This window comes from Lactuca virosa, chromosome 6 (assembly GCF_052849685.1).
Source record: "Lactuca virosa cultivar CGN04683 chromosome 6, Lactuca_virosa_CGN04683_v6, whole genome shotgun sequence".
Taxonomy (NCBI): domain Eukaryota; kingdom Viridiplantae; phylum Streptophyta; class Magnoliopsida; order Asterales; family Asteraceae; genus Lactuca; species Lactuca virosa.
In genome coordinates, this window is record NC_136431.1 from 170,193,715 (window position 1) to 170,207,313 (window position 13,599).

General features: G+C 33.2%; 1 protein-coding gene across 1 annotated transcript; it reads right to left on the minus strand.

Annotated features, from left to right (window-relative positions):
• Positions 1–10,239: 10,239 nt before the first annotated feature.
• LOC145122067 (uncharacterized) lies at positions 10,240–13,329 on the minus strand. Its single transcript, XM_079057739.1, has 4 exons — positions 12,717–13,329; positions 11,467–12,631; positions 11,182–11,408; positions 10,240–11,072 (listed from the first exon to the last, which is right to left on the minus strand). Exons 1-4 carry the CDS (start codon positions 13,327–13,329, stop codon positions 10,240–10,242), a joined length of 2,838 nt encoding a protein of 945 aa, XP_078913865.1.
• Between the last annotated feature and the right edge of the window lie 270 nt (positions 13,330–13,599).

Genomic DNA, 13,599 nt, shown 5'->3' on the forward strand with positions numbered 1-13,599 from the left:
TTGGGTGTTATTTTGGTGTTGACAGTTCGGGAATCTGTCAGCCAGCAGCTGGGGTTGAGTCTGCGGGACTTCAGCAGTATGGGATTGTGTCTACAGGACTTCAGCAGTGTGAGGTGAGTTACCTTCCAGTAGCGGTGGGTCTACGGCCACAATGCCGGCCCACCAGTAGGAGTTGTATGTTAGATGATTGTCTTTGTGATATTCATCTAGATTTGCTACTACCTGATATGTTATATGCTGGCATGATATGTTATATGTGATAGTGGTAGTAGGGGGAGAATAGTCCCCAAGTTCGGTTGTTAGGACCGAATGGTAGGTCGGACACCCCAGATATGTCTGACAGTATGTTATGATATGTTTATATGCTGGCATGATATGTTATATGTGATAGTGGTAGTAGGAGGGGAATAGTCCCCAAGTTCGGTTGTTAGGACCGAAGGGTAGTTCGGACACCCCAGATATGTCTGATAGTATGTTCATGTTATGATATATATGATAGTAGCAGTAGGGGGTGGAATAGTCCTCGAGGTTCGGTTGTTAGGACCGATAGGTAGGTCAGCACCCCAGAATGGCTTGACATGGGTAGGTCGGCACCCCAGAATGGCCGTACCGGGTAGGTCGAGCACCCCAGAATTGCCCGACAGTATGTAGGTTATGTGATTGTATGGTATGTGGTACGATGGGGGAAATCACTAAGCTTTGTGCTTACGGTTTACAGTTTTGGTTTCAGGTACTCGTTTTCAAAGGAAAGGAGCCGGTTTGATCGCAGCGCATCACACTATGGTTTTCCGCACATGAGATCTTTGGGATTACACTATGATATTGTTTTATGATAACATGTTTTGATTATTTCTACTTTGGTTTTGACATGACATGGTATTATGGATGTTTATTATACTGTTGGTTTTATAATAACGTATTTAAAAATGAAAGTTTTGGCCTTGAAAATTGGGATGTTACATATAAGCATACATTGAACATAAAACAATAATGTAGTAAATGGATACTTTAGTTCATTGAAAGAAGTAGGTTACAATATCCCATAGTCTAGGGTGCCAGAAAATGAAAGTTACAAAACGAGCTTTAACGGATAGGCAACAAAGGAAATACTAAAATATAAAAAAAGAATGCAATCCCATGATCATCCTTATAGTATGTCTTCTAATAGTCTAAGCTCCTGAGAATACATGTGTTTAGAAAAAATGTTAACTAAAAAGTTGGTGAGTTCACAGGTTTCTAATAGCTTAATCAAAACATACTTTTTCCCTAAAGTATATCTATATTAGAGTTGGTATACACTTTTCGAGACCAAAAAACATTATTTGGATATATAGATAGTTTAATATCATATATATAGTGTATCTTTATTATCCTGAATTTTCATAACTAAGTTCTTGATAAAAAGATATTCCTTATAGGTATTTCAAGTTTCCTATATTCCTTTATATCTTATAGGTATTTCAAGTTTCCTAGATATATTCCATTCACTGTGAGTGCCATAATCCAGCTAGTTCAGACTGATATGCCTCTTCCGACGCTTCATCACGACACCGATATAGTAATAAGACAATTACCACCCAGTGTGACTCGACCGTCAAGGTTGTAGCTAGCAACCGTAGGTGGGGGTGTCAGCCCATATAGATCAATACATAATTCTCCTACTCCTTAGGAATTAACAGTTATAAGCCATATGTCTTTCTAAGTATAGTGATACATAGGTTGATAAACAGAAGGCTCAAATGAATTTGAAGTTTATTAATAACCCTAACTTTAATAACAAATTTTTGGTTACTAATCCGGCAGTAATATACAATACTACAAATATTTCTTAATTCAAGGTTCCACAGTAAGACTACTATATTGGGTATTAAAATAACATTATTACAATACAAACCTAATATATCTTTTATTTAAATAGATTCCCGATATAGTTTAAATAACATTTCTATAAACCTAATAGAAATAAAACAGTTGTTTCATGTACCCCCCCCCTGCGGAAAACGATAAAAGACTGTAAATGGAGTCGTGACACTCACTTGGTTGAAGCGTATGCGACAACCCGTACAAAATACGATTTTACAAAAATTAGCAGTTCCGCACTCTGATGAATAGTGACTTTGACTGATGAATAGTGATGTTGATCGACATGAATAGTGACTGGTCGGAGTTTGATTGGAACACCACTGAAATTTGGCAGGAAAACTGCTTCGGCGATGGTAGACGGTTGCCGGCGGCGGCTGTTGATGTCGTAAGCTACGTCGGAGGCTTCTGGTAGGTAGGAGGTGGTTACAGAGCTTTGTCGTCTGTTGGATTGGAGGAGGAAGAGCGACAGTCGATCATCTGACTTACTCACGCTTTTTGGTGCGTCGACTTATGGCGAATGGCGGTGGTCAGAACCTAGAGAGTGAAAGAGAGACATGTTGGGAGAGAGAGGGAGGGAGAGAAATGGTGCAAGAATAAAGGGAAGGGGACCCTTCCTTTTATAGGAAGTCTCATCTCGATCTAACAGCCACAATTGATTCCAATCCAACGGTCGAGATCATACCTAGCTTTTTAACTCTTATCCTCCGCAGGCGACATGTTTTTGGGAACTTTTGAGTGTCGGCGTAAATATTGTTACTAAGCATTTCAAAGTGTTTTTCGGACATTATTCGTTTACAGTCGCGAACTTTCACTTTGTAAAATAGTCAATATGACGTGTGATGGAAAAGTTAGCTCTTGAATCAAAGACTACATCAAAACCTAATTCGTAATATATAACTAACTTTTCGATAAGAAACCTGGAAATGATTCTACAGGTTCTACGAAGATTACTTGGGGAAGAAGGCAAACCTTAGCCATTCAATCCTATCATCAACAACTCTAGTTTTTTTCGGGCATGAAAAGCTAGGAACATGATAACTTCATAAATTGAATGAGTCTCGTGGGAAAATTGTTCCGGATTAAAAATTCATTTCCGAAGACGTTTCATTTTTCATATAAAGTCAGGTTTTGAAACCTATCAGGTAGTGGGTTATTACCCGGTTGTACATATTCTTAAAACAGTCGTATCTTTTGCATAAGAACTACATTTTTGATGTTCTGTCTAAATTTTCCTTTTTTCATGGAATAGGTGACGAACCTATTGATACCACATAATAACTAGTGTCATACCCGTCCGCCGGACAAGTTGACAAATATATGAATAGTATTTTGATTTATCTTAAGCTTACTGCATATTACTTTCATTCATTTATATATTAGTTCAGATAAAATCACCCACAACGACAAACCAAGTAATATCTTATGGAAAAACCTAGTAAGATCATTTGGCATATGGCACCCCAACAATAATGTGTTTCGTCATAAGGACAAAAAAACATGAATGTACCATGTCATTCCATACATTTAAAATTATTGAATAATAAATATGTCTAAAACCTAATATAAAAAGTTTAATCTACCTAAAAATTTCAATTAACCTATAAAAAAACTGAGGACTACGATAATATGAAAACTGAAATTTGAAAATTTGAAGAGAAAGACAATTTAGAAAACAACGTCAAAAAACTTAAAAAGTAAAATGAATTCAACCAACATTGTCATCTTCCAAAGACTCGTCACACAATCGTGGTAGTCGACGCTTCATTGGTGTTATTGAGGATCCGATAAACGATTTTTCAGAAGAATCAACTTCAATAACAGCACAAGCATCCTAATTGTAAAAAAATGGAAAAGGAAAATAAGAATAATAACTAACAAAGTAATGTATCAAATGAGGTGTTAATAATAGTTGAAATTTTGTACACAATATATTGTAACTTACTTCACTTTCTCCACCATCTTGTAATCCACATATGGAGATAGGTGTCTTAGACATATCATCTTCAATAGTATCATCACCAACCTAATTGAACAGATCAATAAGAAGAATAAGAAAACTTCAAATGTATCAAATGAGGTGACAATAATCGTTGAAATTTTGTTCCATATCGTAAGGAAAATAGAAACTATACACAATATGTTGTAACTTACTTCACTTTCTCCACCATCTTGTAAACCACATATGGAGATATGTGTCTTAGAAATATCATCTTCAATAGTATCGTCACCAACCTAATTGAATAGATCAATAAGAACAATAAGAAAACTTCAAACCTAAAAAAAATATACAACAATAGTATAAAAAATATGATAATACATTGTCACATCTGTCACTATCTTCCACATCCTTTTCATCAGATACACTTTTTGTAACACCATCATTTTCATTACTATTAAAAGCAACCTAATTATAAGAAAATAACATAAGTAAAACCATATGACAAAACATAAGTTACAAGTTACATTATTAAATACATTTCACATGTCTAACCTCATACATAGGTGCCACAATAGCATCATCTTTCATATTACCAGAAGCATCCTAGTAAGAAAAAATAAAAGATAAATAATAAGAATATCAAATAATGTAATTGAACTAAATATATAACAATTTAAACTGAATAGAAAGAAAACATGGTATGAATTAATTATTGCACTCAATATTATTTACTTTATAAATGAGCTTGTCAGAAACATCAACGTGATGATTATCACAAACGACCTAATAATTGAGCAAAGTGAAATACATAAAGAAACATAAGATATAACGAATATAACTTATATATATATATATATATATATATATATATATATATATATATATATATATATATATATAATTTGTAGTAAAAAATACAATAAGCAGTACCGTTATTGTTGATGTTGCTGATTTAGGTGACACTGATTCAACAACATTTGTTTGAATCGGAAATAAACCAACATCATCCTAAGTATGCACACAAAAAAAACAATATCAAAGTAACAAATGAAGAATTTCAATATGTAACAGAAATAAAATTGGTAAACAAAACATTATAACTTACATCTTTACATTCTGTATGATGTAATTCCAAAATAGAAGCACTGAAACCCTCATCTTTGACATTACGCAAGTCATCCTAATACGAAAAAAATATAAATAATGAACATATTAAATTAAGATAATTTAAGAAAATATGTAGTAAAAATCATTTAATAAACGAAACATGATCCGTAGCATAATTTGTAAATTTAAGATTATTTACATGAGAATTGCACTTATGAAAAACACAAACTCCTTGATAAGCAAACAAAAAAATAAATACAAAAACAAAAAAAATACATATTGTAAAATAATATATGAACAATACAATAAAAAATGTATAATGTAAGATCCAATAAACTTTACCGTTGATGCAGATGATGGAGACAACAATGATTTGAATACAGTTGTTTGCAATTAAGAAATGACCTCATTTGTAGGCAACGTCTTTTCTTGGTTTGGAATTTTACAAGTTGCACCATGGTATTTACTAACCGTTAAACGACGCACATATTGTGGTGCCAAATTGTAATGGTCAATCTTAATTGAAAAAACAATACTTAGATCATATAACCTTTCAAACAGGAAAGTACGTACCCAATTAGGATCATTACCACCCTATAAAAACATAATAAAATTGTATTATATGTAAGCATTTGTGTGGGTGTTTCAATATATATATATATATATATATATATATATATATATATATATATATATATATATATACAACAGTACCTCCAATAAATTCATATTAACTAATTCACCAACAGTAAGGCCAATAAGTTGAGTAGCATATTCATTAAAGAAAACACATCTCATTTGCTTATCCTTATCAGCTACTTCAACTACCAACTTATACCTAAACAAAAGTTTTTAGAAACATCATATAAGTATTATATATATATATATATATATATATATATATATATATATATAAACATACACTTGACGCGGGTTAATTATATTTTTCTGACAGCCAGAACAAAAATAGTGATTATCAACGAAAGTACCCTTCTTATAGCATCTTAAACACTGGATGAACTTCCAATCATTAAACATATCTATGGCAATGATGGTTCCAACAACAGTGTTCTGTGTACCCTTCATAAATGAAAAATAGATATAATTAATTACATATTTACTATAATAATTGATATTTCATAGTAATAAGGTACTACCTCAATGAAGCCTTTTTGTATATCACTATACATATTTTCTATGGTTGCCACAGAAGGACGTTCAACTTGCCTCTCCGATTGAAACAAGACATGCATCGCTTGACTATAATCCGACAACATAAGAAAGTAACGTATATTGATAAATGTGTTAAAACAAATTAACAAATAATAAATATAATAACACGGTTACTTTGATTTGTATGTAGCAACAATGTCTATTGGAAGATTAAAATACAATTCAGATCCAACTGTAGTTCTCAAACTTGGAACACCTACAATAGTAACAAATAATATATATATATATATATATATATATATATATATATATATATATATATTACATGTAAACATAATTAACATCTTATTTCTAAAAAAAGAAATTACACCTCTGAACAATACAACTTTGCAAGACGTTACAATGAGTACAATTTTCATCTCGTTAAAACTGTTGATATGTTCATCGGTGTACTTCTTGGCCAACTTACCCCACAATGTTATACTCACTTTCATATCACTGCACCAAATAAATTTAGTAATAACCATCAACCAATGTTGTAACATATTAAATTATCGCAATTATATAAATACTCATAATGTACCTTTGATCAGAAAGAACAATCTTTCGCAATCCAACTTTACATGAGTTAGATGGTCGTGATGTTTCCTCCAGAGAACCCCACTCACAAAGATTCCCAATGACATCTACAATTTAATAAGAAATTACTTAAGATTTTGCAATCTAATAACAAACGTAGCAAAACAATTTTAACTTGTAAGATATTTGTCGTCACCCACACGTGAACTAAGCTCATTGAACGGAAATAAGTCAAAAACATAACGTTGAAAGACTGTTGATGGCAAGTGGGAAGCAGTAATTGACGTATCAGCAAGAAATTTAAAAAAGATGTCCTTATGAAGTGGCCGATATAATGATTGACAAGGTAAAGCCGAGAATTTATATATCCTACAAACACATCCCTCTTGTACAACATCAGTAAACTTGCACACGAATGAACTTGCAACGGTTGCATGAATAGAAGATCCTTGTTAAATGCGAGTAATATTATAATATACAAAATCTATATACTAATGCAAAGTCAGAAATACTTAATCAAATATACTTACATTTTCATCACAAAGAATCAGATCTAAAGAGAAAACACGATTTGTTGAAGGGTTGTATGTTGTCCACTTACGTGTGACCATCACATGTACTTGCAACTTATCAGTAATGTTAGGCCTCAAATCACTTATCATCAGATAATTGGAACTGATCGTCATGTCTTCCTATATACATATCCATAACATATTGCAATCAAACGATCGATATCCAACAAAAATCAAAATTCTAATCAAACGATCGATATCCAACATAAATCAAAATTACTAATAAAGAAATCGACCAGAAGTTCGATTTATAACAGCACCAGTGTGATCATTAATCAGTGTAATCATTAAACGATTATTACATACTTCAACAAACAAAAATAAAGTAAGACTAACCTTGCACGCACAAATTATGTATACTATGAAATCAAAAAAGAGGCAACTACGTTTACTGATACCCTGAAGGACAATATGCAGTACCAGACAACAATAGTGATCGACAAGAGGTTGAAGACCCTGAACAATCGAATAAGTTGAAACATTAGAAGAGAACGTGGAGCTACCGATCATTGGCAGTTAACAGCGGAGAAATAGGAATGAGGGATAAGTCGCATATATTCAATGGAGATAGACGATATCAATTAGGGTAAAACGTTAAGTAATATCTACAATTATAGTTGATCGCAAGTTATAAAACAATATAAAAATAAGGACACAGAGAATGTTTCGATGTACTACAATGCACATAATTCATTTAATCGCAAGTTATAAAATAAACGTGCAGAGCAAATCTGATGTAACAGGTTAAAGAAGAAACAGTTACATAGACTACCCCTCAACTTTACTCCCAAGTTTTCGTAAACTCCAATCATGTAAACAGTGCAAATTCTATTATTGCCCTCAATTTTTTATATACATATAAATAACATTTAAATAAACAAATAATAGATAAAAAAACAAAAGAAAAAAGCAAAACGTATACTTTAAATTTCCCTCATAAAATTTCTTATATTTTAATACTCTGAAACTACTTAACTGAATTTAGTAGGTATAAATTAGGTTAAATGGTTTTATTTTTATTATTAATATTTTTTACAACAATAAATCAGATTGACATGTAAGCTAAAACAGCCAAAAATGCAAGTAAGGGCAAGACGGTCCAAAAAAAGAAATAATGCAGCAGGGGTAAAACGGTCCAAAATAATTAAAACGAATTACGAATCTGTTATAACCGTACACAAATATTACACGCATTTTAATTGTATGGATGCTAACCGGTTTCAATTCATACAACATCTATATTGTAAATAAAGGTAGATGATTTAACTATTTAAGCATTATACTTTCAAATATAGCATAATTTTTTCAAATTAAAAATAATGCTTTTTTTTTCTTATTACTGTTTTTTACAATAATAAATAAAAATGGCATGTACGCTAAAACAGTGAAAATGCAATAAAGGGCAAAACGGGACAATATATAAAATGATGCAGCAGGGGTAAAACGGTCCAAAATAATTAAAACAAATTACGAACCGTTATAACCGTACAAAAAGATTATAAGAGAGGAATATGGCTTTAGCCAAACAACTTGCTGCATTAAATATGTAAGCGCAAGAAACAAACCTTCAGTTTTCATTTTTTTTTTCAATTTTAAATTTTTTCTAGATTAATGATTACGGTCTTATGAAGCACAACACTTTGGGGACAGATGAATTCTATGCATGTAAAAAGCTTGAAAAAACGAAAGAGAAGTTACAAATGGGGAGGGGTAAAACAGTCCGAAATAAGAAAAGATACAGGAGGGGTAAAATCGTCCAAAATCATTAAAACGAATAACGAATATGTTACAATAACAAAAAAAACATACCTTTTTATTGTAAATAAGAATTAGAATGTAAAGTATGATGCTATAATTTACAGTATAATGCTTAATTAAGAAAAGATAACATAATTACTTTTTTTATTATTTGTGTTTTTTACAACAAAAACTCAAAATTACCTGTAACATAAAACACTGATAATGCAAGCAGGAGTAAAACGGTTACTAATTATTAACAATGCAGGAGGGGTAAAATGATTCAATATCATTAAAACCAATTAGAAATTTGTTAATGAAAATTAATTTCTATTTGAATCACATTGCTATGATTGGTAGATTTTCAAAGTAAAAAGATTTAATAGGAAGAATGAAAGTGGGATGCTATAATAGCCCTAATGGAAGTATTAAAGCGATTGTAGTTGTTAATTTACTTGTTAATTTACTACCGAATGGTTGAAGTTAGTAAATGATGCGTATATATATTTCCTTAAAAAATTATAGTTTTTTAATAAATCAAATATAATATATGATACTTCTGTATTAAAAAAAAGGATGAACAAACCATTACATGATTATTTTTATGAAAAAAAAGAAAAATTTGTACCTATTAAGAAATAAGCCTCTTCATGAACTTATGCATTTATGAACAGGATTATACCTGTATCGGAACCTGCATTGCACTCATTCAATGTTGTTTATTCCATGTAATGGTAAATTATAGAAAACTTCTTTGTAAACAACATTCTTTGTCATACTATTACCACACTTCCCGTTGTTGTCAATATAAAAGTGAAGACCAGCACGAGAGGTTACACGAGACGCTGTCACGTAAAGCTGACCATGTGAAAAAACAGGTTTCACCAAGAAAGCACATACATGATTAAACGTTTGCCCTTGACTTTTGTTGATTGTCATAGCGAAGCAAACTTTGACATAAAATTGTCTTCTTTTAAATCTAAAAGGCCATGTTGTGTCCGATGCAGTCATATCAATCCTCCCAATTAATACTTTCTCTCCAATATGAGTACCAGTAATAATCACCGCCTCCAAAACCCTCCGATTAATTTATGTGATGACCAACCGAGTCCCGTTGCACAAACCTCTTTGCAAATTTAAGTTACGTAACAAAATGATTGGTGCACCAACCTTTAAGTTTAACTTATGGTTTGGAATTACTGAGAACCGCAACGTGTTAAGAAATTCTGAAGAATACATAATTTCCAATTCGGCAAAATTATCAGTACTTTAACAAATCTCATCATCGCTTAACATTTCATGCATGTCACCAGACATCTTACAAAGCACATGTAAATTGATCATGTCAACATCATCGTTTGTCGGGTAAAGGATGCATCGTTCCTTTATGTAAGACATGTCATTAAGTCTACTCAAAATATTTGGGAATACAATGGATGTAACAGCATTAATAGGATTATCAGCAATAGGAATAAGAAGATCATCAGGTATAGTGATCCATGTACCATCATCTTCACCTTCAACTGTACACGTAGGAAGCCGACCAACACCCATATCAAGAATCCATTTACTAAAATCACGCATTTTTATAAGTTCATCGCCAGTAATGTTTTGATCAGATAAACACATGTTTGTTGTCAAAACAAAAAAACGACATGAATTCCATAGACATTCTGATTTGTTTATACAAGAGGACACAACATCAGAACGGGTTCCATGTTGAATAGCAGGCAAAATTTGACGAAAATCACCCCCAAGAACTACCACTTTCCCTCCGAACACTTTGTTTTCAGATCCAGCAACATAATAACGACATACATCACGAAATGCACGATCAACAGCTTCAAATGAATAACGATGTTGTAATGGATCTTCGTCCCAAATAATCAGCTCAGCAATATTAATCAACTCTGCGAGATCTGAGCCAACATCGATACCACAAGTTGAGTCTTTATCAATATCAATAGGAATATTAAACCTGGAATGCGCTGTACGACCACCATGTAATAACAAAGAAGCAATGCCAGATGACGCGACTGATAAAACAATCTTTCCATGCGATCGAATAGAAGCAATAATTGTTCTCCACAAATATGTTTTGCCTGTCCCTCCACAACCAGATACAAAATAAAAGTCACCTGTCTTTGTCAATCTTTTCATTGACAACATTAATTATAATAGTATAAACTTCTTTCTGTTGCACATTTAAACCACTGTAAAGCTCATTGAAAATCCTTATTTCTTCTTCGACGTTGTATGTCCGCTCAGCAGCAATTAACCTATTCGAACCTATACTTAACAAACTATGGTTTAACCGAGGTAGATTGGGGAAATCAACCAACGAACGACAATTCCCATATAAAATATTATCGATATAAAGCAGAGTGTAGTTTACCAACTCATCACGCGAGAACATTAGATCTTCATTATCAAGCAATCTACGTTGATTATAAGCATCATTTTCTGATAAAAACGGGAAACAATCCCAAAAAAAACTTTTCTTGATCAGTAACATCACAAAATAACAAAATAGTTGCAAATAGTTCTCGAAGTTGCTTTCCTGGCTGCCATTGGGAAGCCTCTCGGATTGACTCAACCCATTCACAATCATCTCCTAGTAACCTCAACGCTTTGCAAGCAGACATATAGGTCGGATGCTCAACACCATCAACAGTGCGAATATCTTTAAAACTGCAGGGTCCACGTACAACATTTAGTAGCATATGAAGATAATACCTTTCTCCTTCATTTGGATTTACAAAATATAACCGACCAATAACCAAACCATTTTTACATGGCCTCCATTCCTTAACATCCCCTTTTTCATGCCATGTAAACTTCGTCGGGAAGTCTGAATAAGTTAACAATCGGGCTTCTGCATATAATTGATTTGCTCTCATCCATTCAGTAAACTTAGACACCGCAGATACCCTCCTATCCAAAATTTTTGCAATATCATCATCTTCTCTAAAGTAAACTCTTTGACAATCCTCTTCATGAAATGGTAGTCTTTCTACTGCAACCGAGCGATACTGCATCTCAAAGCCCAACAATTTCCAACATGCTTCTGATCCAGAAATGTAACGACAATTAATATATTCTTCGATCTCATTTTCGTTGTGCAACATCGATATAAAAGATCGTGTTCTGTCTGGACCTTCCAAAACAGCAGTTGCACGATCATGGCCTTTATTAATGTAACTAAAAAGATACTTAATCAAACTGCCTTGGTTGCAATACTCAACATTTATATGACAACCATATTTGACAAGCAAATCGACATTATGAGGAACAACGTATCGGTTATCAAGCATGATATCCTCATTACCAACTTTAACTTTCGAACCATCGATAGACCTTTTATAACAGGGCCAACCATCACGCCTAATGAAAGTTTCATCGCAATATTCCTTTGGGTACCCTTTAGAACAACTTCCATTGTGCATACATGGACTTAAAGTGTTAAGCTGGCCACATGGACCATGCATCATGTGACTACGAACAGCTTCAAAAGCAGCTGGGTCATTTTCCTGAGAAGGCAACTCTGCCGATACAAATTGATCAATCTTTTGGGCTGTGGTTATTTTATCTGGCGGATGAAGAAACACAAGACAATGACAATGTGGCAACCCACGTTTTTGGAACTCAATTGTGTAAATAACTGCATACACATATAAATAAAATTATACAGCAAAATAACATACATTAAAATTAAAGATGAAAACAAATATATTAAGAAAACATACCGGCTTTTGTACGACCAAAATGATGTTTTTTCCTTATGTCATTCATCATCTCATCAAGCTTGATCTTGAACATACGCGCAACAATGTCAGGTCGATCGGTACTTGGTTGACCAGGTACCATTTGTTGAATATGACGTTCAATTTCAGGCCATTTAGGGTTGCACGTCATCGTAACAAATAGATCCGGAGTTCCAGCCCAGCGGCATATGGCCATTGCATCCTGATATTGTTGTATCTTAGGCCTCGGTCCACCATTGAATGATGATGGTAGTATAACTCGACGACCCACATATGAAGCACTTGTTTCGCCTCTACATAAACTATCAGTCAAACCATGATACAGCTCGGAACGAATAGTATTTTGGTTTCTCTTATACCATTCTAAATCATGTTCAAGCACTGCAGCGTAAGCATCAACTATGAATGTAGGCAACAAACGACCAGCTTTATGTAGAGTTTTACCTTCGGTTAACCGAAAATGCAAACAAAAACAATAATATTCCCTCAAGGTAACATTCTTTCTTTTTTGTGATGTAGAATTACTCGATAAAGGGATATTTAAATGGAACCCATCTTCTCCATATGGGAAAAGTAACAGATACTGCAACGCCATAAAAGATGGATGCAGTTCACTTATCCTTCGCACAGTACCATCACCACGATCCTCAATAAGTACATCACGAGACTATATAGGACTACCATCACCTGGAATCAATGCAGCTACTTCAGATACAGTTGGTAAATTATACTGTCTCCCGTCTTTGGTTCGGTTACCAATTGAATCTTAACCGACTGTGTTGATGACTCATGGAACCTATCTTTAGCCATACGAAATGCTTGAACCAATTATTTATTCTCATCTAGCATAGACAAGAGTTCTTCA

Excerpts from the sequence above, each read along its gene's own strand:
- LOC145122067 (XM_079057739.1), bottom strand. The coding sequence starts at position 13,329 with ATGGCGTTGCAGTATCTGTTACTTTTCCCATATGGAGAAGATGGGTTC. Across the intron at positions 12,632-12,716 it reads TTTTGGTCGTACAAAAGCCG|TTATTTACACAATTGAGTTC; the intron begins GTATGTTTTCTT and ends ATGTGTATGCAG. Across the intron at positions 11,073-11,181 it reads TTTCAATGAGCTTTACAGTG|GCAAAACATATTTGTGGAGA; the intron begins GTTTAAATGTGC and ends GTGGAGGGACAG.